The following is a 24,625-nucleotide window of genomic DNA, read 5'->3' as shown; positions in this document are numbered from 1 at the left end:
CTAATGACATCTGAAATTCCTTCTCGTCCATGGGAGAAAGCATGCATCGATTTATTCAAAATTGATGGGACTTGGTTTCTAGTAATGACAGACTGTTACAGTCGATACTTTGAAATAGCAACATTAAAAACATTAACTACAAGTGAGATAATAGAGAAATGCAAATCAATTTTTTGTCGCCACGGAATACCTGTCGAACTTAGATCAGACTGTGGAACTCAGTTTGCTTCCCAGCGGACATGCTTAGAAAATTCTGAGTTTAAAGTTTTTGCACAAAAGTACAACTTCAAACTAACAACAAGCAGTCCCGGACATCATCAAAGTAACGGCTCTGCAGAAGCTGCTGTAAAAATAGCTAAAAGTGTCTTACGAAAGAACAAAGAAGACCCTTACCTTGCACTCCTATCCTACAGGAACACACCCCTTACAGCCAACGGGCTTAGCCCAGCCCAACTTTTGTTCAACAGGAGGTTACAAGATAATTTACCTGTATTGCCACAGAAGCTTTCTGAAAGACCTGACTTATCCAGTTTCAAGAAGAGGGAGGAAAAATACAGAGAATCCTACAAAAATCAATATGATAAGCATCACGGTACCAGGGATTTACCCCAGTTGCAACGAGGACAAAAAGTGTGGATCAAAGATCTAAAACGTCAGGGTACAATAACAAACCTAGCCAATGAGCCAAGATCTTATTGGGTAAATACTGAAAGAAACACAGTACGCCGAAACAGATACCACTTGATTCCGTACAAAAGCCAAACCAGTCCTGAACAATCAGCAAGTATTACTCCACTTCCTTTCTCTAAAAATAACGATCAGTCTCCGAAAACTCCTATAGACTTAAACAATGAACGGAGCTTACTCAAAACCCCTACCTCTCAAACCAACAACACTAATCAGAGTAATCAGAAAGCACCAAGACAAGTCTCTAGAAATACCAGTACACCAACTTTCAATACAAGGCTGTTTGTAAACAATAACAATCCTTCTTATTCACAACCAAGTCTCCAATCTAATGAAGAAGTTAGAACAAGGTTTGGAAGAATCGTGAAACCTGTGAAAAGATACGAGGGCAACTAAAAAGGAGAGATGTTGTAATATTAAGCAGATGTTATAATTAACATCTGTTGGTTTATTGACTTTGAATTGTAAATATTTTGAAGGTGCTTGCTTTATAACTGTATCTGAATTAAATAATATACTTTGAATCAAAACTAATGAATTCTCATTAATCTATATACTGTACGGTATTAAAACACAAAGCCACTGGGGCATAGCCCAAGAGACGCTTTCAAAAATGTAAGGTCAGTTTGCAAATCTACGCGACGCGCAAATCTACGTCAACGGTTAAAATCTGTTAAGAAATGGCGGAGGAGTTCAACCGACAAAGTTTCATGTAGCGTATTAATTATATAGATATTACTTAAATATAAATTGGCCTTTATATTACTTTGTTTGGCTAAGTAACTTTTACATTAAACATTTTTTTTTTTACATTTATCAGTGTGTGAATATTTTTTTTCCTACGTTTATTCAGGTCTCCATATGATAATGTAATGTTTTATATTGTATATGTGTAAAATATATACTTTCTTATATTGTATTTGCATTTGTATTTATAAAATACCCAAAGAACCCTCTATCTTGATTTTTAATATTTTGGGGATTCAAAATCACATATGTGTAACTCCCTTTTATCACTAACTGATAAAAAAAAATATTAATGCACTTTTATAAAACCTTATATGGTTCTAAACACAAATTATAAAGTATTTACAAACATTTCAACAAAAAAAATCCGTGCTGGTTGGGGTCACCTGACACCTGTATTTTCCGTGCTGGAAAGAGTTAAATGGAAAGAACCGTTAACATAGATATAACAAAATTGAGGTGATAAATAACTATTAGTACTGTATTACTAGTAGGCATAAAGTTGTTAGAAATACTTAGAAAATGTTTTGAAGTCCAAGTTATTGCACTATTAATTTTGAGGAACTCGCTACTACTAGCTTACTGTATGGACACATTCATAAATTAAATCATTTTCAGGCAACAACCAGAATAAAATTAAACTTCTTGGACCAGATTGCAAAGTTTTGGGAACTTCAGGGTTCCTCCCTGAAAATCCCTATGGTAGAAAGACGAGCTCTAGATCTCTTCACACTTCATCGTCTTGTTCAGAATGAGGGTAAATTAATTCTCTTAAGTTATTTATAAATTTGTTTTCTAAAGTTTATCGACGAGCCTTTTGGCTTGTATCAATACCTGAAAGTACAAAAATATGTAAAATAATACTTGTAATATTAATAATAATACACATTGCCATTGATGGTTGTTAGCTAGCTACATTACATTGTATAATCTTCTTTAATTAATAGCTATGAGTTTGTAATGCCTGTAAGAGCTAGAATTACTCACTCCTGGTGCAAACATAACTTAAATGTAGTGGATTTGTAAGTGATTAAATTTAGGTTTTACCTCAATGGAGGCAATAATTTTATTGTTAGGCTCTTAAAAGTTCATATCCACCTAATAAATTATTATAGAGGTCGTCCAGTGGTCTAAAACTCGACCAACAATTTCTAATGTACAGACTTCTCTATTTTCACTCCACGCTGTAAATAAAACGTCTGATTAGAAATTATTCCATTGGTTATGATTTTCTGTTTATATTTCGTTGTTATTCCCTCACCAGCGTAGCAACCCGTAAGGTCCATGTTAATTTGTTTACATTTTAAATTAATTTTTTGCGCTTATTTTTGAGCCCATTCTAATTTTTAAAGGGATTCTCCACACCCAGGAAAATATCTTTCTAACAGTATGTGTAGATTTTCCCTGCAATGCACACAAGCTGAGAAAAAAGGTTTTAAAGAAACATGCTTGTCTATTAATATATGGATGATACAGAATGACAATTTTGAATTATTGTTATTATATCAGTTATAACAATAATTATTAACGTGTAGTTTATAATTATGCCCACTATAGGCTATAGACTACATTGATATTAATCCATATTGCTGTGATCTGATTGATTCTCAAATGAAGTATAGTGGACTCTCAGTAATCTGACAGATTTAGAACTGTGATACTGCCGGATTACTGGAATTTCATCAATAAAACACTTAAAATGCACAAAACAACTGTTTTGTTGTACCAAAACAATTATCATGAGTAGGGATGTGACGATTCGCGATACCACCAACTCTTTGACATTGGTATTAGTATAGAGAATCGATCGTCAAAAGTCGATTTCGATACTAATACCCGACATGTCTGCGAAGATTGCAAGATCAGGACTGGCTACAATGACGTTCCCGTGACCGCAGGAGAGGTGATCAGAATTTTGCCTCGATCGCGGAAGACATTTTTTTTTTCTAGGATGCTAGGCACGAGCCCAGAATTGTTTTTCATATTGCTTCAGGCTAGGTCTAGGGGTTGCGGCATTATCACAATGATAATGGTTATTATCCATTGGTGATTTGGTGGGACCTCTGGAACCAAAGTCCGGCGCTCTAACCACTGGACCAGCTCGCTCCCCCGCAAGACAACATTAATTTCTATATAGCTAAAAAATTATTATAAATTCACTACGATTGCAGAAGACAATAATGATGTTTCCGTGACTACGGGGGTTGATGTTGATGTCTACACGGGCGCGGTAGATGATCAGAATTTTTTTTTAGTATTATATCATTTTTGATAACCTGGTGTTCTTGGTAACAGTGGTATCATAGGTGTCAAATTATTGAGAGTCAGAGATATTCATAAACTGCTCATGTGTTCTATCAATCCATTGAATGTTTGCTCAACATTATAAATACGGTACTTGTAAACATTAATTTTAAAAATTTATTACATTTTTTACAGGTGGATTCCTTACTGTTATTAAAGAAAGAAAGTGGGCAAAGATTGTTCAAAGGATGGGACTTCCCTCCAACAAGAGTTTAGGAACCCTCCTAAAAAATCACTACGAACGAATCCTATACCCGTTTGACATATTCCAGCAAGGGAAAAATGTAGATGATGTGGTCAGTGTATATAACATTTATGGATATTGTTTTATTAGAATTAATTACATATTATGCTGAATACATTTTGAAATGTATATATAGTAGTTTACGCAACAATCACGTAAAGATAGTGTTAACGACACTAGTAGAAATTTAAAATAAATGTCTACGAGTGTCATTATGATTATTTACACGGGTCGTGTACAGTACTTAACCTATGACAGTTTTTTAATTACTAACAATCACTACTCATATCTTCTAAGAGAGGTTATGTTTTCGTATATAATCATTGTACCAAACGCTAATTGCACCACTCAGCAATTAAATTGGCCTGAACAGCTGATTAGTTGAAGTGTGAAGCATTACAATTTTACTTCTTCTCTCTCAATCCTTGAACCTCATAGTCAGTTGTGTGTTGTTAAAAAAAAGACAATGTTATGTAAGTGAACAATGCTGTTTGAAAGTGAATCTTTTCAATTCTAAGAACTGAACTGAAACTGCTAGTCGTAGGTAAACTCCATTTTACTATTAAATTTGAGCCTTAAAATATTAGCTAAAATATTAAAGTATTGCCAAAGTAAAATATAAAGGTTATTATCCATAGGTTAAATACTTCCATTCTTTTAATATTTTCTGTTAAGATATCCTTGGAATATAAATTAATTAATTCTACCATGCTGACAACAGTAAACAAAAAAACAACCCCAACAGCCTTAAACTAAAATAGCATTATTGAAGCCAACCCTAACTTTTTTATGTGTTTAGAAAATGGAAGCAGAGGAAGAACGTGAAGGTCAGGAAAATGATGCTGATTATAAACCCCATGGTATCATATCTCGCCAAGCCATAAAACCGTACGGGCAAGGTCAACATGATCGTAGGGCGAAACGCTATGCTGCTAGTGCCAAATCTGAAAAGGTACTGAAAAAATAATAATCTTATCTTGTAAGTTTTTTATGATTCTTTTTTGCTCTTCTCAATTTCTTAATAAGCACAAAGTATTGAGGTCTATGTTATGGAGTAAAAATAAAGTAAAAAAAATTATCAACCTCATGAAAAATGAGAATTAAGTGTTTCTGCTTAGCTATTCCCTTTTACTAAACATTACCAGAAAGGGATTATTTAGGGTTTACTTTATTTTACAACATATATATTGTGCCTTTTTTAGGATTCCGGAGATTGTGCTGATAATAAAGAATTAAAGCGACTTCAATTCCTTGGAGCGGGACCAAAAATGGCTGGTTATCAAATGCGGAAACCTGAAAAACCTAAAGGAAAAAAACAAAAGAAACAAACCTATCAAGATGACGATGACCCGGTAAGTTAGCTTTTGGTATTTGTAACAGCCCTTATTTATCCATTTGTGATTTTGGTAGTGAATTTCAGTTAACATCATTTAACTACTTTTTATTATGACTCGTTGACAAACATTGTTGCCATTATTATATATAAAATCGTGTGTGCGATAGAGTTGAATGGACAAAACATTAGGCATAGTATTATGCCTTATGCAATTGCTATTCAATGCAAGGAAATTAAATACTGTACAATAAAAGTATAAAAAAAATACCTCTTCCACAACAGACCTGTACACTAGTAAATATTTGTTGATTTGTTCCAGTTGGCCAAATATGTTTGCCACGGATGTAGTAGAGGAGATGCTGAAGAGTTTATGCTGCTATGCGATGGTTGTGACGACAGCTACCATACGTTTTGTTTGATGCCACCACTCCTAGAAATACCCAAGGGTAGGCTAACCAGCACTATAGATTAATATCCAAACAACCTAAAACTATAACAAGTTAGGCCTATATACTTTTATGTTGGTAAATGTCATAACTTTAAGACTTGTTATCAACTATCCACCATGTACTATTTTCAATGGTTTTGTTTTAGGGATTGGCTTAAGCTAGCTTACCCGAGAAAATTTGAGTCCTATAGGGTTATGGTTATGTTTTATGTCCATTTATTGTGTATTTTCCACTGGAATATAATATTCTAAGATAGTTAGTTAAACTATCCATTTTTATACATTCCAAGCATCCACTTGGCTTTACTTTATACTTTTTTTTTGGCTGTAACATTTTCTTTTAAGGAGATCAAACACTTAATAGTGAAGAGAACACAATTGAAACTCCAAAATAAAAATCTAGGCTCACAACCATTTTTTTATTATCTCTTAGATAACTCAAATGAATACAATGATATAAATTATCTAATTCCATAAACTTCTTAATTTAATATACAATTTAAAATGGTTTTTCAACATTGTTGTTTGTCCGCAGTTGTCTTCTATTTAATCAAAAGTAATAGCTATATTTTGTTTTGGACCTGATCTGGTAAAGAATAATGGCAAAAATCTTAGGACTATTTTAAACTAAATTATTTACAGGTGATTGGCGTTGTCCAAAGTGTGTGGCTGAAGAGGTCAGTAAACCTACAGAGGCCTTTGGATTTGAACAAGCCCAACGGGAATACACTCTTCAACAGTTTGGAGAAATGGCAGATCAGTTCAAATCAGACTACTTCAACATGCCAGTTCATGTAAGTAGTTGTTTATTATAAAGATTGTGAAATATAGGCATATCAGGTGTGTTGATACAGTATGATTACACTTCTTTATCATTGTATTACAAAATAAGAAAAATTCATGTCATAGGCTATATAAAAATCATAGTAACTTATAACATATTATATATCATTTTAATCTACAAAAATAACACACCTACGCACTAGGAGCTTAGTTGGAGTCGGGGTCATCTGCAACCAGAGTTCTCTTTACCCCCTTTTTTTTACATCCAATAATGTTGTAGTTTGTGGAAGCACTCCCTGTGGTTGCCAGAATTGCAACCAGGGCACCAAAAGCTTGACCTTTCACTTCCACATGATACACACTTCCATTCTTGTTTGCGTGGTAAGTGCTGAAGGCGGTGGGGATTGTCTCCTCCAGCACAGAAAACATATTACTATAACCCAGAATGCCAACCGCGTGGTAAAAAGTATTAAGTGTTTTGAGAGAGCTTTGCCTGTCAATCGTAGGCAGCACCACCAGCGTTGCCATGCACTCAGCATAGCAACGCTGGTGGCGCTGCCTACGATTGACAGGCAAAGCTCTCTCAAATCACTTAATGCTTTTTACCATGCGGTTGGCATTCTGGGTTATAGTAGTATGTTTTCTGTGCCTCCAGGTCCAAGTCCAGGCTGCACATCTTGTTTATTTCCAGTATCTGCAACACATAAATATAGAACTCGGGGCTTTTTGGTTTGTCACCGTTCAGCTTATATAAGACACACGCATTGAACAGGGCAAGATCGATTAAGTTGAAGAATATTTTCTTCCAGTATTTGCTGGTTTGTCCGTTTATTGATAAGGCATACACACTTATCACTCACATCCACTCCACCCATATTTTGATTGTAACTGTGGATGAGCAAGGGCTTCCTTCCAACTAAACCTGCTTGTTACAATTCCGTCTTGAGCATGATAACCGGTTGAGATGACTAGGACTGGTTTGTGAGTTGTCTTTTTATTGCTTAACAATAAAAGTTGGATTGTCAAGCAAGCACTATACCATTCAGCTACCAGTCTGAATGCATGAACTTATAACTTATATGAATTAAAATTAACAGTTACATTTGATCAACCTGCAAATGAAATGTTTTACTTTTTTAGAGAGTTCCTACAAACTTGGTTGAAAAAGAGTTCTGGAGAATAGTATCATCCATTGAAGAAGATGTGACTGTAGAGTATGGAGCTGATCTTCACACGATGGATCATGGATCAGGATTCCCAACTAAAACAACCACCAATACCAAAAGTGTGAGTACACCCTATCTCTAATATCTATATCTGTATCTATCACAACATATGTATCTCTACAGTGAATCCTATCTAATCCAGCAAGTTGGATACAACAGCAGTTAAATTAGCTCTAGGGTAAATCCTGTCTAATCCACTAAGTTAGCTACAACAGTAGTATACACAAGGTTTACAGGAAATCCCATCTAATCCAGTAAATTAGCTACAACAGTAGTATACACAAGGTTTACAGTAAATCCCATCTAATCCAGTAAATTAGCTACAACAGTAGTATACACAAGGTTTACAGTAAATCCCATCTAATCCAGTAAATTAGCTACAACAGTAGTATACACAAGCTTCACAGTCAATCCCTTCTAATCCACTAAGTTAACTACAACAGTAGTATACACAAGCTCTAAAGTAAATCCCATCTACTCCACTTAAGCTACAACAGTAGTATACACAAGGTTTACAGTAAATCCCTTCTAATCCACTAAGTTAGCTACAACAGTAGTATACACAAGCTTCACAGTCAATCCCTTCTAATCCACTAAGTTAGCTACAACAGTAGTATACACAAGGTTTACAGTAAATCCCTTCTAATCCACTAAGTTAGCTACAACAGTAGTATACACAAGATTTACAGTACATCCAATCTAATCCACTAAGTTAGCTACAACAGTAGTATACACAAGGTTTACAGTACATCCAATCTAATCCAGTAAGTTAGCTACAACAGTAGTATTAGTATACCCAAGCTTTACTGTGTTTTTTTTAACAGAGTCTTACAAGTGACCATGGGATTGCATCGCAGCTGGATCAGCCTATTGTGCACCCTCATTCACAGTTCCTCATTCCCTGTCAAATCCCAGGTCCTTGGTGAACCATGAGATCTTTTTGACTATGGTAACCTGTTCTTCCCTTTGATCTCCAGTCGATAGGCCAAGGGATCTCATGCGCAGACCTTTTAGGGCTGGGCACATACAAGTAATAGTATACACAAACTTTACATTTAATCCCCCCTAATCCAATAAACTAAATGCATCAGTAATAGGCTATAGACAAACTGTTCAGTAAATACCCTTTATTCGTCAGTTTTTGGTACTGGGCTTAGGTTGGAACATGAAAAGGTTGGTTTCAGTAAAAATCTTGAATTCACGCAATACATAAACTATCATAGATAAGTTTGTAAACAGACATGTGAAAAATGTCAAGTTAACAATAGAGCAAGGTGTTTTACAGTCCCTAGCTGGGTTGAGGGTGAACAGTGCTCTCCCCCCCCCTTCCCCAGAAAATGTTTGAAATTAATGTAGCTGAGCATGAGTTTCAAAACTATTAGGAGGTTAAGATACTATTTAAAATTTTGTGTGTTATGTGTTATTTTAGCAAATTTTGTAAAATATGATTTTGGAAAATTTTGAACCCCTTAAAATTTGACCCATACAAATTGGGACCTGGTTAGCCCAGACAAATATGAGCTTGAGCTCATTTAGGTGAACCAGCTGAAGCAGACCTGGGTTCTACTTTACTGACACGAATTTCTTTCTTTTTTGTTGTTGACAGATTTATGTGTTTACTCAAGAACAATTGTAAATTAAGCTAAGTAGTTATCGTAAAATGGACTGAAAAGACAACTATTCTCAGTTCCTTGGCAACTAAATGAAAACCCGTCCTTTTTATTAATTAATTAGGGCGAAGATTAAGATTGCATTTGATTTTTCAGCCAATTGATACCAAGAAGTATGCAGAGTCCAGTTGGAATCTCAATAATCTACCTGTGTTGGAAGGCTCTGTGCTTGGTTACATCAATGCAGACATTTCTGGTATGAAGGTTCCGTGGATGTATGTTGGCATGTGTTTCGCTACATTCTGCTGGCACAATGAGGACCACTGGAGCTACTCCATTAACTATCTTCATTGGTATTTATGTTATTTCTCTGCCAAAGTAGCGTGTACAGTTTCATGGACATAAATATGATATCAATAATTATTTGCAACATTTACACCATGCACTATTATGAAGAGTAGTTTTATACAAACGCTGTGAACATTATTAGACTAGGAAATTACTGACTTTGCTGTAATGAGTCTTAAAACCCTGAACTCACTTAAGAGTTTAACCCAAAGTATGCCAAAGAGTGTTCAAGTTCATTCTATTTGTTTAAGACTTACAAACTAAACTAACTCATACAGAGAAGACCAGACTTAAACAAACTCAGAACCAGATCAGTGGTACGACATGCATAGGATTCGCACAACACGTTATTATTGTTACCAATTGCCCAATCAAAGGCATGTTGTTGGCCTAAGTCTTTGTATTGCCACTCCCACCACTCTTTTGTGATGTGCTGGCAACTTTATACATGAAAAGTGAAAGCCATCAAACTTTTTGATGTATACAAAAACCTTGAATTGAGTAATTGTTGTAATTAAACTAACCAATATTTTTTTTTTAATACTCACCATTGAAAATATTCCTCAAAATTCTTTAAGCAAGAATAGTAGTTTTAAATTACCAGTCAAAACTTATTATTTTCTTTAAATTCCACAAACTACGAAATATATATTTTTTTAAATTACATTCAGTGATGGACAGATCCATGAAAATGTCGGTACCGGATCCGGATCTTGAAAAATTCTAATCATACATACTGTCATAAGGATGGGTTTAAAAAAAAAACTTAATATGAAATCAAATTTAAATCATACTGTTTAAAATTCAATTGGTAATGTTTAAAAGTTAACGTAATAAGATATAAGAATAATATAGCTTATATGGCTAGGCAATGTCTCAGAATATGTCGACCTCTATTAATTCTTTGGCTAGGCTAAAGAATGGTGAAAACAAGGGTTCCCTATCTCTATTCTATCCAACATAGTAGCCAATATTACCATTACTTTGATTTTTCCTTATCATAATCTTTTTATTCACCCTGTATGGACACTGATAGTCTTGTGTATGGAAACAGATAGTCTTGTATATGGACACACATAGTCTTGTATATGGACACACATAGTCTTGTGTATTGACACACATAGTCTTGTATATGGACACAGATAGTCTTGTATATGGACACAGATAGTCTTGTATATGGACACACATAGTCTTGTATATGGACACACATAGTCTTGTGTATTGACACACATAGTCTTGTATATGGACACAGATAGTCTTGTATATGGACACACATAGTCTTGTATATGGACACACATAGTCTTGTGTATTGACACACATAGTCTTGTATATGGACACTGATAGTCTTGTATATGGACACACATAGTCTTGTATATGGACACACATAGTCTTGTGTATTGACACACATAGTCTTGTATATGGACACAGATAGTCTTGTATATGGACACAGATAGTCTTGTATATGGACACAGATAGTCTTGTATATTGACACTGTTAGTCTTGTATATGGACACAGATAGTCTTGTACGTGGACACAGATAGTCTTGTATATAAACACTGATTGTCGTACATGGACCCTTAAGGTCTTGTACATGGAAACAGATAGTCTTGTATATGGAGTTTATTTTAATTATTTTGACTATTAATTTATTTTAAAATGCATCACTATGACGAAAGACCTGTTCTTATGTATGAATTGCACTTTATAAAGAACGTTTTGTGCTGTTAAAATAAAAAATAAAAAAATTGGTTCCACCAAAACCGGATCCTGCCTAAGATCCGATTTTTTGTCAGATCTGGTGGATCCGGTAGTCCGATATCTTGATCCTATCATCACTAATTTTATTTGTTACAAATGATTCTCAGAAGAATGATTTAGAATGAAGTGTTGATGGATGTTTGATTTTTCCCAGGGGAGAGCCCAAAACGTGGTACGGGGTCCCAGGGTACAAGGCTGAAGTGTTTGAGACTGCCATGAGACAAGCTGCGCCAGAACTCTTCCAGTCTCAACCTGATTTGCTGCATCAACTTGTTACAATCATGAATCCCAACGTCCTAATGGAATCAGGTATAGTTTTAGAAAACATAATATGTACTATACTGAGAAAAACCAAATTCTTAGTGATCACTCTTAAATGCCTTTTTTTATAGATAATCTATGTATTTATTAGTATAAAAATGTACAAATGTATTACATTACCTTTACCTACCTACTTTGGTTACTGATTTGTTGAAGGACAAATAAAAAAAAACTGTGAACTGAAGTCCTGAAGAAATATACCTTTTCATTGTACGCCATTCAAATTATTCTTTATATAATAAAATAATGCCAAGTTAATTTAACGTTGGCCTTAATTTTTCCCCTTTGAGGGATTTATCTTTAAGTTATAGTTGTCAGTGACTTATGAGTTTTGTAATTATTGCAGGTGTACCTGTTTTCCGAACGGACCAACATGCTGGAGAATTTGTTATAACGTTCCCCAGAGCCTACCATGCAGGATTCAACCAGGGATACAATTTTGCAGAGGCTGTCAATTTTGCTCCTGCTGACTGGGTATAAAAATATCCTTGATTTGAATAATGCTTGATACATAGTTTGGGTTCTGACAGTTGCATTCGGTGTCCTACAAAGTGGTCTCTATTTTTTATTGATATACCAAACATATTGAAACAGAATGAGAATAGACGCTTAATGCTTTACAGTTATAATAAATAAATAAATATGTATGTAAAAAATGTTCCTGAGTCTCTGATTCTGATTAATGACAACAAAATGGTCTAACAAAAAAATTAGAAAAAAATCTGTGGGTAAAATTACTTATTTATATTAGCCTACAATAGGAACTGCATAAAAGATAGCAACAGTTGTTTTTTCCCATTACAAATTGGTCAGCTGAATTTATGAACCCACTACAATGAAACAACTCAGTAATAATCATTCACATTTGGCATTAAGTAGTTTGTATTATGTGGTCTTATGTAACTATTTGCAATTTACTTTTCAAAATAGATTTTTTACATGTGTTTGTTGTTGCTGTGGCATTTTAAGTTTGTATACAAACACGGTAAACACCGCTTAAAGCAGAAACTCTCACTCCATATACATCACCTAATTATCTTTATAATAGTTATATAATAAGTGCAATTAAATAAAAAAGATAAATAATCTATTATTATTGTTTTAGATAAAGATGGGCAGAGAATGCATCAACCACTACTCTACTTTGCACAGATTCTGTGTATTCTCCCATGACGAGTTAGTTTGCAAAATGGCCGTCCAACCTGATAGCTTAGATCTGAGAATCGCTGCATCCACTTACCAAGATATGCTTGTCATGGTTGATACAGAGAAAAAACTGCGCAAAGGTTTACTGGATGCTGTAAGTGCTACAGTGTTATAACTGGAAATGAGTCAATGCTCAATATCTCCAAACCTTGGACATTGGTTTGGATACGGAAAATTAATCATTAAAGCTGCTAACATACTTATAACAATGTTAACTTTAAACTAGAAGAGAAGTGAACAAAGAACATTTAAAAAAATTGATTTTGTTATCATAGTGAAAAATTGTATGTTCCCAAGTAAAAAAGAATTTAAGGCTCATCCTTAATACTAATCAGACCTTTATTGTTGTTTATTGTGTTGGGTTTTTATTGTTTAATCAGATTGTAGTATTCCTATGTGAATAACTTTTGTATGCAAAGATATATGGAGCCTTTTTATTTATTCTCTGTTAGAGTTAAATTAAATCTATTGGTCTCTTTCTCTAATATATTTGATTTAAAAAATGTTGTACATGATTATAAATAGCTGATAAACTTAGATTAAAGTGCTATGATAACTGCCTCAATTTGTTTGACAACTTCGTGGAAAAGTAGTATTTTAGTTGCTCTTTCAAAAGGATATGTTACCAGCAAAATATATAATGCAAAGTATAGAATGACAAGGCATTCTATACATTGCCTGAAGCTCTGAAGTATGAAATGGAGTAAATAATGATATGGTTTTATATACTTTGACTAAACATTGTGCCTAGGCATTCTATAGAATGCCCACATGTGTGTTAGGCAAATTACAGTAAACGGGAAACTCATTACGAAACTCTTAAAAATATATAATGATTTTTGGAAAAAAAAAAACTATTTACAATATTTAAATGTTTTGCTTATGGTTACATTAGTGAAGGGATTAGGTTGGCTAATGCGTATTAAGGAATAACAAATTTAAAAAAAAGTCCTAAAGTTTGTTAGGACTAAATAAATATAAATAAATATATGTAAATAAATATATTTACATCTATATTTATTGTTATTTATTTATTGTTATTTTCATGAGATTTGGATTTAAATATCAGTGGTTTTTGGTAATATAATTATGCATGTAACTCTCAATGGAACACGTTAGGACACTCATAGAACTGTGTTGATTGCTGATTGAACTCAACTTTATATATTAATTAACTAAAAATGTTTTTCATAATATGTTGGTGCAGACAAGCCTTGTATGGTTTTTGCACCTATTGTATAATATGCATGTATTCATTATAGTTCAATAAATAAATTGATTGATTGATTGATTGATTGATAAAACAGCATATTTGATACTTAACTTGCTGTGCCAACAAGAAAAACTATAGAATAACTAGCAAAGTGTGAAATAATCTTTGTTTTGTACTTTACCTGGTTCATTATAGGCATTCTATAGAATTCCTAGTCATTCTAAAGAATATTCCTAATCATTGTATAGAATGCCTGATTATATTTTGCCGATAACATACATAGTAGTGATGTGTCGATACCAAAGTTTATCGATTCTCAATACCAATACCTAAAAAATTGATTCCCGATACCATTACCATTTTTTATTGTTTTATCAAGTTTTCTAAATGGATTGGTTATACTACGCCAACCCCTGTATTTATGTCCTTTCATTTAGTATTTTTGAGATAATGGTGTGCTTTTCAAGTAAAGAAAAAAATGACACGAAACATTCCAGCCCATAGAATCATTCAATGTTTCATGCAGGGAATCGTGAGTGCAGAAAGAGAAGCTTTTGAGCTGCTACCAGACGACGCCAGGCAATGTGAACACTGCAAGACTACATGCTTCTTGTCAGCTGTTACATGCTCCTGCAGTGCCAACATGTTGGTGTGTCCTAAACACTATGACAAGCTGTGCTCCTGTCCCAACAACTTAAATAAAACTATGAGGTTAGTCTTTTATCCATAACGGTTGTATGGTATATTGTTACTATCTCAACCGTCAATCTCTGTTATCCGATACTTCAAAAATGTGTATTTTTCTATTTTGGGTTTTGCATGTTGCAGTTTTTTTCGTGCATAATATATAGTATGTATTTTGTGAAATAAATCATACGAAGGGCAATCAACCAAATTCATTTATAAAGGAATTTCTGATATATCTTTGACTTTGAATAGAACTAGACATAAGATTCTCATGTTAAAGTTACTGCCAAATTTTAAATTAATATTGAAGTTTCTGAATTGAACCAGTGTGCAACGATGTAAATTACTGGGTTTTATCAAATACGCCAACTTTTTTAACCAAGCCAAACTAACAGAACTACTCATTGTAAACTATAGCTTATCACATCAACTATTACAGTAAAACAAAGGGGAAAATAGGATTATAGATTGTTGCAAACTTTGTGAATGGCTAATTCAACAGAACCCATTTTTATATAAAAGAAATTGGCCATGGCTTGTCCATATATGTGAAATGTCTTCTAATAAAAATACCTCTATTTACTAACAATAAGTTGATCCAAGTACGCACCTAGTGTTCTTATAATCTATGAAATCAATATGCTTCAAGATAACTCCCTGTCTCTCCCCAACTCAAACCTTCCTTAGTTGGAAATGCTGTCAATGACAGTGAAATGTAAAGTTTTGTATTCTTTGTGCCAGATTGGATTTTCCCCATTTAGGTAAGCCTGCTATCCTCACAAATAATCCTATTAATCTTTAAATTTGTTAAGGAGAAAGGAAGGATTCACAACTGACTCATGTGAATAGTAGTTGAAAGTGATTGTGTCACCTTTCTGTGTTCTTTTAACCTCTTGGGACTCTTTTTCAGGTGATGTTGTTATATATCCTTCCTTTCTCCTTTACAAATTCAAAGCCAAGTTAGGTTGCTTTTTTTTGCTTCAAAAATTAATAATAATAATCTATTAAATGGTTTTTGTTTGTGTCACAAAGTACTTGTTGTTATTTTTTATTTCATAACAAAACATTTTAATTGGAACAACTGTAATGGTAATCTTTTGTTTTAGATACCGTTACACTTTGGATGAATTGCCAGTCATGATTCAAAAATTAAAGTTGAAAGCTGAATCTTTTGACACTTGGGTTACCAGTGTTCAAGATGTGCTAAACCCTAATACACCAATTACCCGAGGTATGTTGAGCTTCTAGGGTTGTCATATTTATAAGCACATGTTATTATAATTTGTCTCTATATTTTAATCTTGGATTGATTTATTTTAAATGCTTAGTTTTTTTACAATTATTAAGATAAGTGTATTGAACAGTGTAGTCCCTTGATGGCAATTTTAATCAATAAATGCAGAAATGACAAAAACTAGTTTTTGCAACTGTTACCTCTAATAGTAGTAGCATAACGTGCATGTTTTTTATACTTGCTTATGACGTGTAAAGGGTTAAATCAACAGTATTGTTTGCTTAAAACTATTTCTTATATTATATTGCTCTTGCAGCAAGTACAAGTAATATTAGCTAAAGAGACTTATTTGATGACTGTAACAACTTGTTGCCATTTTCTGCAAATGTTTAGATTTGGATGACTTAAAATCATTGAAGGAAGAAGCAGAAGATAAGAAGTTTCCTGAGTCTGAGTTGCTGCTTGGTTTGACACTGGCTATCCAGGAGGCAGAGAAATGTGCCAACGTGGCACAACAGCTTGATAGCACCAGGATGCGCACAAGGTAAACAAACAATACAGGTCAAGCTAAGGTTGAAATTAGTTCTTTATCAGTGGCGGTCCCAGGATTTCATTTCAGGGGGGGGATGACCACCGGGGGGTATGGAGGTCCCTCCCCCCAGGAAAAATGTTGAATTTAAAGCCTAAAAACATATTTTGATACGTATTTGAGCTCTAAAATATGCTCAAGCTAATAGTATTTTTGTTAGCTAATAAAATATAAAATATTTCCAGGGGATATATCCCTCCCCCCCCCTCCCACCCCCGGGGACTGCCACTGTTCTTTATTATTTTCAGTTTAGAAAAAGACCTTTCACTAATTGCAACAGTTACGGGTAATGTAATAAACATTATAAATGCTGTACATACGTTTGGCACACTTGATGCAATAAACTTATTCCTAATCAAAAGATAATCAGCCAACATGGTGATTTTGTTTATTTTATTACTTTTGATATCGACTTTGACTACATTTCTAAAGAAAATTACTTCATTGACCAAAGCATTAGTCACATCAAATTTATATTTTTTACAAAACTCAGAGGCTGACTTTACAAGTTGTTTGTCAGAATACTTTATTAAATTATCTGGGTTTAAAAAAACTGACCGTGTCAGTTACCTGATTGACTTTTATGATTAGAAAAATCACGTTTTTTAGTTTTTTCACTTTTTCATCTTCTTGTTTTTGTTCTTTATCGTAACTCTGTATTCAGTATACAATTGTCTCTAGCAATGCATATAATATCAAAACTTAGATATAAATTCAGGACTACGTGCAAATCTAATTGTAATGTTCTGGGTCTTAAATGGTTTAGCAAATGCACTAAGAGAACAATACATTAACAATATCAAACATGAAGAAGAAAATTAATTAAAAACATGCTGCAAACAAAGCGGACTTAAAAAAGTAAGATATGTCGGCGGTCACGTCACAATGCTACTTCAATGCTATAGGCCGCTCCAGTACGCCACAAGTGGTGGCGTGAGTGGCGAAGCGGCGGCGGACTGTTTTTACTTTCCAGCCGAGTGTAATCCAATTAGACTATATACATGGATGCATTCAACAAGTTGCCATGGTTACTAATCACCCAATCACAAACTGTTGTGACATAGTAAGCGCACGGTAGACAGATGGCAGATGTGAAGGGCAGCAGTCTATTGTCAGTGCAAGCGAATAGCTTGACCTTGAAGCTGTCTATAGCCATTTCTTTGTTTTTCTTCCATTTAGTTTTGTCAAATAATCTGTGATGTTTCAAAAACAATAATGGGGAACCTACTGCTTATAAAATTGATCAGAAATAGTTATATACAGTGCATTACAACATGTTAGACCGAAGAAACACAATTTATAAAATTTTCTTGGGATTTTTTGAGGTTATGTAACATAATCTAAGAGGCATTTATTGACCATGTTTTGACGCCATTCTGTATTTATCCATATATTTCATGTATATATTTTATATATAAATCTTGAATAAAGCTTTTCTGATTCTGACCATGGTTGATCCGCCTCCGGTTAATCGAGGTGTTCTACTGTGGTAAAATATTTTTAGATATCAATCAGTCTAAATATGGATTACTAACTTGGTAATCTTTCCACAGGACAAGACTGGCCCAGACTAACTGTAAGTTAACTGTTGAGGAGCTTACACTGTTTTATGACCAAATAAAAGAGTTAGCATGTAAAATCAAAGAAGAGGAAACCATCAAAGACCTTCTACAGAAAGCAAAAGAATTTCAGGAAGAAGCTGCTAAAATCCTTTCTCAGAATGTTGTGGATTCTAAGTTGATAGAAACAACTATAAAGAACGGTTTCTTCCTTAACATTGAATTTGCAGAACTTTTCAAACTGAAGGAGGTAAGGTTTTTCATCAATCAGTCATTGAGGAATTTTATTCAAAGTAATGTGTACATTTTGTAAAAAAAATAATAATAAACAGCAATACATTTTAAAACAAATAACATCTCATTCTTTTAATCTTTTTATTTTATAAAATGAAATAGATGAAAGCTTAATATGTACCTTCTAAAAACATAGTGGATTTAATTTAGTCAACCATAATTTAATGGGATTGTTAAATTGCGCAGATTGCAATGATACTATAGTCCCTCTGTTGCTCCATTTATTCAACCGTGGGTAACCGTTCAGTAAATTTTAGTGTACACTCATGTTAATCTGAAACTGATGTGTTTATGAGTATTTCAAGTAACTAATTTTGTATGATTTATTTTAAAGTAGCTTTATAGTAACATTCCATTTGAAAATATATAGCATGAGTTAATCAATAGCATATTTCTGACTCCCAATACGTACAAAAAATAATAAGAGCAAAAATAAACTTTGTGGAAATTGACAGGAAAGCAGGCTTACCTTTAAATAAGTCCATAGAGACACATAATATATACAACACAAAATATGGAAACATATTGTAGGCCTATATATCTACTTTTGTGTTGTGCATATATTATGTGTCTCTATGGACTTTAGGGTAAGCCTGCTTTCCTGTCAATTTCCTTAATAATTCCTGCCCTATAATATAATTATTCCCTAATTCTATAATTATTCTATAATTATAAGATAATAATTCCTGCAAATGCCCTATCTTTTTTTGAGATAACCTTAAGGTAAATTAAAAATAATTTGTCATTGGAATGAGAACTGCCCAGGCCTAAAGTGCTTGTAATGTCCATTTCATACTTCAGAGCTTCAGGCAATGTATAGAATGCCTTGTCATTCTATACTTTGCATTATATATTTTGCTGGTAACATATCCCTTTGAAAGAGCAACTAAAATACTACTTTTCCACGAAGTTGTCAAACAAATTGAGGCAGTTATCATAGCACTTTACTGTATCTTTACTGTATTTTGTAAAATATTTTTCTTTTCTTACAGAAACTTAATCAAATGAGGTGGTTAGAGGAAGTGAACATTGTACGTGCAGACAGCGAGGAAATGACAATCGAAGCCATAAAAGAATTGATTGAAACAACAGAGAAAATTACACCCTTCCCTGAAATGGAACAAAACGTAAATGAACTTCAACAACTTTTACAGAAAATGGAAGCATGGGAGAAAAAGGCTCAAGCATGTCTCGAGTCAAAGTAAGTGAATTTGTTAACTTGCAACAAACATTTATACTAGTTAACTTGATGTGCTGAAAATCTTCATTTTCATCTTTTAAATTAAGGGTTTCACACTACACAAAAATAGCTATACATCTGCTTATGTACGCTTTAGTGGTTTGAAGACTACAAAACTGTCTTCAACATTCAAAACTGAGTCTTTAACATTTAAAACATAGAAAGTTGGCATGTATTAAGCAAAAGTTGTACTTTTGTTTCAGCTTGAACAGTAAAACAGTAAAAAAGTTCCCTGTTTTCTGGCATTCAAACCACTAAAACAAACAAAATAATATCTAAACCTCAATAGTGTAGCATATGGTTGGAAAGCTTTTAAAATGGCGCAGTTTTTAACATATTCCGACACTTTCTTTTATACAGGGTGTGAAAAATGCAGTAAACCATTGTTTTTTAAAATTTTTATCAAACATCTTAATTTTTATCTTTGAATCTATTTACAATGGAGTTTTTACAACTGATCCTCTGTCATTTTGTATTATTCTTATTCAAAATTTAATGTAGAACACGAAAATGACATTATCTACTCAAATACATATACAGGTAATTGAGAAATCGCTGTATTAAGTTTAAAAGCATGGTTATTTTTTAAAAACATAAAATAATTTTTTGGGAAGCTAATTTTTAGACTTGGAACATTTTAGGCCTATATGCATCATCACACTTCATTTACTTTGTACTTGCACCAAACAATTTTTGTCACACTGAGTACCAATCACCCTGTATTACCAATTTAACTTTCATTTTTTCCAGATCTAAGCTATAGTTTACTATTATTTCCATATTTCTCCATAGAAATACAAAGCTGTATTATAGCTGCATCAAGTTGTAACTGTTGAACCAATAATATGTTAATTATTCATTTTACACAGGCCTAGCTAAGACTAAATTTATCTTTTACCATAATAATTATCCTTGAAAACAAGAATTAAAAAATTATCGATACTAGTTGTTTTAGTTTGAGTAGTAAACAAGTTATTAATTAATCATAAATTAATAAACTATTCAATAACACTACTTACAATTATTATAATTATCAATTATTATCATCACTCAATTTTTTGTCATAGACTGTTTAATTTTTTACTAATTATGTCATTACCATTCAATTTGTTGTATGAGCAGCTTTTGTTTTAAGCCAGGTTGTCCTTGGCGCTGAAGCGCAACTTGTCTTAGGTAATTTAATTTAATGTTGCTGTTTCCTAGAAGCGGAGCAAAACACCATGTTAATCGCTTTTTCGCTCTCCGTGTTTCGCTTCCGTGCCTAGGAAAACCCGGCTTACACTGATTTACCTAACAATATATAACTGAGAAAAGAATATAATATCAGTATAATCTATTTATGTTTTCTACTTATATTTTTAAAATCCATAAGGATCTTAGCAGAGTTAACTTGTGTCTGTTACAGGGAGACTCAAAACTTAAAATCTTGGGAAGACCTACTTGAAGAAGCTGAAGGCATAGATGCACATCTACCAAGTAGAACAGCAATCAAAGAAATCTTGAAAAAATCAAAAGACTGGATAGCAAAAGCCGAAACTTCTATGGTAAAGCTATGTTTAGATACTCAACCTTATTTTGATAGTTTTTAGTAACACTGCACTTGTACAGTATATTATGATACACATATTTATACTTCAATTTCCTATTATTATAAACATATTTACACTTGACATCTTCAGTGAATCTTCCAGGAGTTCAGAACTGTGTGGTACATGGGGAGAGCGACCATTACACATCTTGCACTGAACTCTCAACCCTCTATCACTACATACTTTACATCTCTTTCTTGGTTGGAGGGATTGGTTCTGGGAAGTGCTGTCCTTGTAGCCTTATTGGGTTTAAAATCGAAGGTCGTCCAATAGGTTTTTGAACTAATGATACTGTCCCCAGCATTTGTTCAGCCACAGCAATTTTAAGTCAGAAAAATGGTACTTTTTGGGGTGTTTTGCTGGCAATGAATGACATAAGCATTGAACATGGCCATGTCAAGAAGATAAAAAAAAATATCTTGTGATACCCTTTAGCCTTTAGCATAGTGGCGCATTACCAGATTATAAGTTAAGACCTGATCCTGCCTATCTACACCCTGCATCCCACTATTATATTCCATAATTAGTCTTGGTTTGCATATCTCATGTCCAGGTTGGTTTTGAGAATCCCTAACGCATCGCCCTGTTGGTATGAATTCTAATTCAGTGTGCACAGTACTGAGAGTGTTTACATTCTCTTTGTCAACCCATCGAATAAACAGTGCCCCTTCACTACTTCTCTGCACCACTTCACCCCTTTCCAAGTCCACTCCATTCATGTTTGGCATATACTTAATGTTCATTTTTACTGTACCAACAGCATAGGTGTCACACAGCAAAAATTTAGAAAACAACATGGGTGAGGAGTACCAATTATCTAAATAGATAATGTAGCCTTTGTCAAAAAAATTATTCGCAAGTCTCATAACTACTTCCTCGCTAGCTAGTACACCTTTAAGCATTGTTTTTTTTTTTTTTTTTTTTTTTACTTTAAAGATTTCAAGAGATAAACAATATCCACTTTTTGACTCGTCCACTTTTTGACTCGCACAGTTTGAAAATTTTAATTCCAAAACACGCTCGCTTGGTTCGTATGAACTGTATATACGAGAGCCTAACTTTGGGATTGCTAATGGCATTTTTATTGCATCACCACTCTATCAATAAATAACTATGAAGATCGTAAAGAAACATCTGGTAAGCCTTTTTTGAAAGAAATTCTTATTATAATAGGCTGTATGTACGGACTTTTTCAGTGCACCACAGACGCCTACTCGAAATATCTCCTGCACACAATCATTGCTTCCAACACTCCAATTTCCTGTAGCTCTTTTCTCAATAGTTTCATGTTCTTACGTAAAAATATAACTGGTATGAAATGTTGTGTTTCACACAGGAAGGAACAAACTATCCGTATATGGAGATTGTGGAGGATCTGGTAAGCAAGGGTCAGCAGCTTATGGTCCACACAGATTTGCTGCCTAAGCTGGATCGAATGTTGAAAGGGGCTGCCTTGTGGAAAGAGAAGGCTTCTCGCGTCTTCCTTCGAAAGGGAAGCCCATTCACCCTCATGGAGGTAATGCTTGGCAATTTATGTCTGTAACATTGTAATTATTTTAACAGTCGGATGTATTGTAATTATATCCGACAAATGTCTTTGTCGTGACACATATACTAACATAACATGATGAACGTTACAAATATTTAAAATGTATTTGAAACACTAGACTGGACACACCTCAAATTCGAAACAGACCGACTCAGATCATAAGGGAAACGATTGTGGTGTGTACACTCCCTTGGGAGATGTCCATTATTTTGCCGTAAATGCAGAAGACTATTATGACGTTTCCATGACAGCAGGAAACAACCATGATGACCACACTACTGCTAGAGATATTCAAGATTTTGCTGCAATCATGGATGACGATAACCGCGGAAGACCACGGTGATGACCACAAGACCGCAAGAGATATTCAGGATTTTGCCGCGATTTTGGATCACAATTATAACGTTGAGTTCTGCCTCCTAGAAGGCAGCCATGTCGGCAAGGGTTGCGTTGAAACGGAGGCCACCCTTATACAGCTCGCTGCGGCGGTTATGTTAGGTTGGGTTATCATAAATATGTTTATAGGGCTTTCCTTGTTTCGTTCAAAATAACTTCACTCATTATGTAGACAAAACTAACCTTGTGCATGGCAATAAATCACTCAGGACCCAGATCAATCCAGATACAGGTGGTACAGGTGATGCGCACGCTCCGTTCAACGACCTGACCTTGCCCTACTTGGAGGGGATTTGGCAGGTAAAAGTATGGTATCGTTAAATTCATAACAAAACGAGGAAAGTCCTACAAACATATTGATGATGATAACCCAACCTAATATAACCACCACAGAGTGCTGTATAAATGTGGCCTCCGGATAATACCAAAGTACCCTAAATATTAAGAAAACTCAACTCACAGTACCTAAAATATTCTGTGGTGAGGGAAATTTACAGAAAACGGTCAGGGAAAATCAGGGAATTCATTTAAGATATTTTTGTTGGAACACTGTATTAGCCATTGACCAATTTGTCAGTTGCAGATTTTATTTTGTTATTTTTATCTTGTGTTCTTAATTGTAAACATCCTTAAATGTTCATTGTTAGAGTGTTACAATTTGTAAATTGTTAACAGGCCCTTATACCTCGTCCAGAAGGAGGCTATGCAATGTTGAGACAAAAGAGACGGTCCAAGGACCCTCTTCATGCATATTCTGTCTCTGGCATCAAGATGCAGGGTACTATTGATCCTGCTATAGTTGTCAATGCTTTCAAGGTAGGCCTACTCAAACTGATCTAGTTAACTATTTTTCAATAGCAAGGCCATTTACTTTCTCTCTTTATACATAGTTTATGGAGTAAAAATCCTTTTAGTTAAAATTTACACGTTGAGTCTTGGGGTAGAAATATCCGTGTCCCAAATCATGGAAATATCCCTTAACCCAAAAAGTGGTTTTCGAAGAGGTATGTGTGTGTATGCACGCGTGCTAGCCGCAGACTGCACTTGTGGTCCGATTTTGATAAAATTCTGTGTGTGTGTACTAATCCATAGTATCTCCAGGTTTTTTTCTATTTTTAAAATTTCTATTTAAATTTTTTTTTTACATATGAAATAACGGATGAATAAGATTTTCACAAAAATTGCTTAAACGATTTTGATTGAAATTTAGTATATTATGTACGGTCTTATTAACTTGAAACAGAATGGTACAATCC

At 34.0% G+C, this 24,625-nt stretch overlaps 1 protein-coding gene across 1 annotated transcript in view; it reads left to right on the top strand.

Moving 5' to 3' along the window:
* LOC128997837 (lysine-specific demethylase 5A) overlaps positions 1-24,625 on the top strand; it is a 73,886-nt gene that overhangs the window by 14,552 nt on the left and 34,709 nt on the right. Inside the window, exons 3-21 of the mRNA XM_054423585.1 lie at positions 2,053-2,191; positions 3,874-4,034; positions 4,782-4,934; positions 5,185-5,334; positions 5,638-5,764; positions 6,409-6,560; positions 7,690-7,836; positions 9,542-9,738; positions 11,647-11,801; positions 12,160-12,287; positions 12,919-13,113; positions 14,759-14,943; positions 16,026-16,150; positions 16,547-16,697; positions 18,296-18,551; positions 19,588-19,796; positions 21,241-21,379; positions 22,761-22,940; positions 24,045-24,185. Coding sequence (XP_054279560.1) covers positions 2,053-2,191; positions 3,874-4,034; positions 4,782-4,934; positions 5,185-5,334; positions 5,638-5,764; positions 6,409-6,560; positions 7,690-7,836; positions 9,542-9,738; positions 11,647-11,801; positions 12,160-12,287; positions 12,919-13,113; positions 14,759-14,943; positions 16,026-16,150; positions 16,547-16,697; positions 18,296-18,551; positions 19,588-19,796; positions 21,241-21,379; positions 22,761-22,940; positions 24,045-24,185 — 3,090 coding nt within the window. The remainder of the gene's footprint in view (positions 1-2,052; positions 2,192-3,873; positions 4,035-4,781; positions 4,935-5,184; positions 5,335-5,637; positions 5,765-6,408; positions 6,561-7,689; positions 7,837-9,541; positions 9,739-11,646; positions 11,802-12,159; positions 12,288-12,918; positions 13,114-14,758; positions 14,944-16,025; positions 16,151-16,546; positions 16,698-18,295; positions 18,552-19,587; positions 19,797-21,240; positions 21,380-22,760; positions 22,941-24,044; positions 24,186-24,625) is intronic.

The sequence above is a fragment of the Macrosteles quadrilineatus genome, unplaced genomic scaffold (genome assembly GCF_028750875.1).
Source record: "Macrosteles quadrilineatus isolate MER2022 unplaced genomic scaffold, UCM_ALF_1.0 Scaffold_7__1_contigs__length_78375512, whole genome shotgun sequence".
Lineage (NCBI taxonomy): Eukaryota > Metazoa > Arthropoda > Insecta > Hemiptera > Cicadellidae > Macrosteles > Macrosteles quadrilineatus.
The sequence above is the reverse complement of the archived record's forward strand: the minus strand, read 5'-3'. Positions and strand labels throughout refer to the sequence as shown.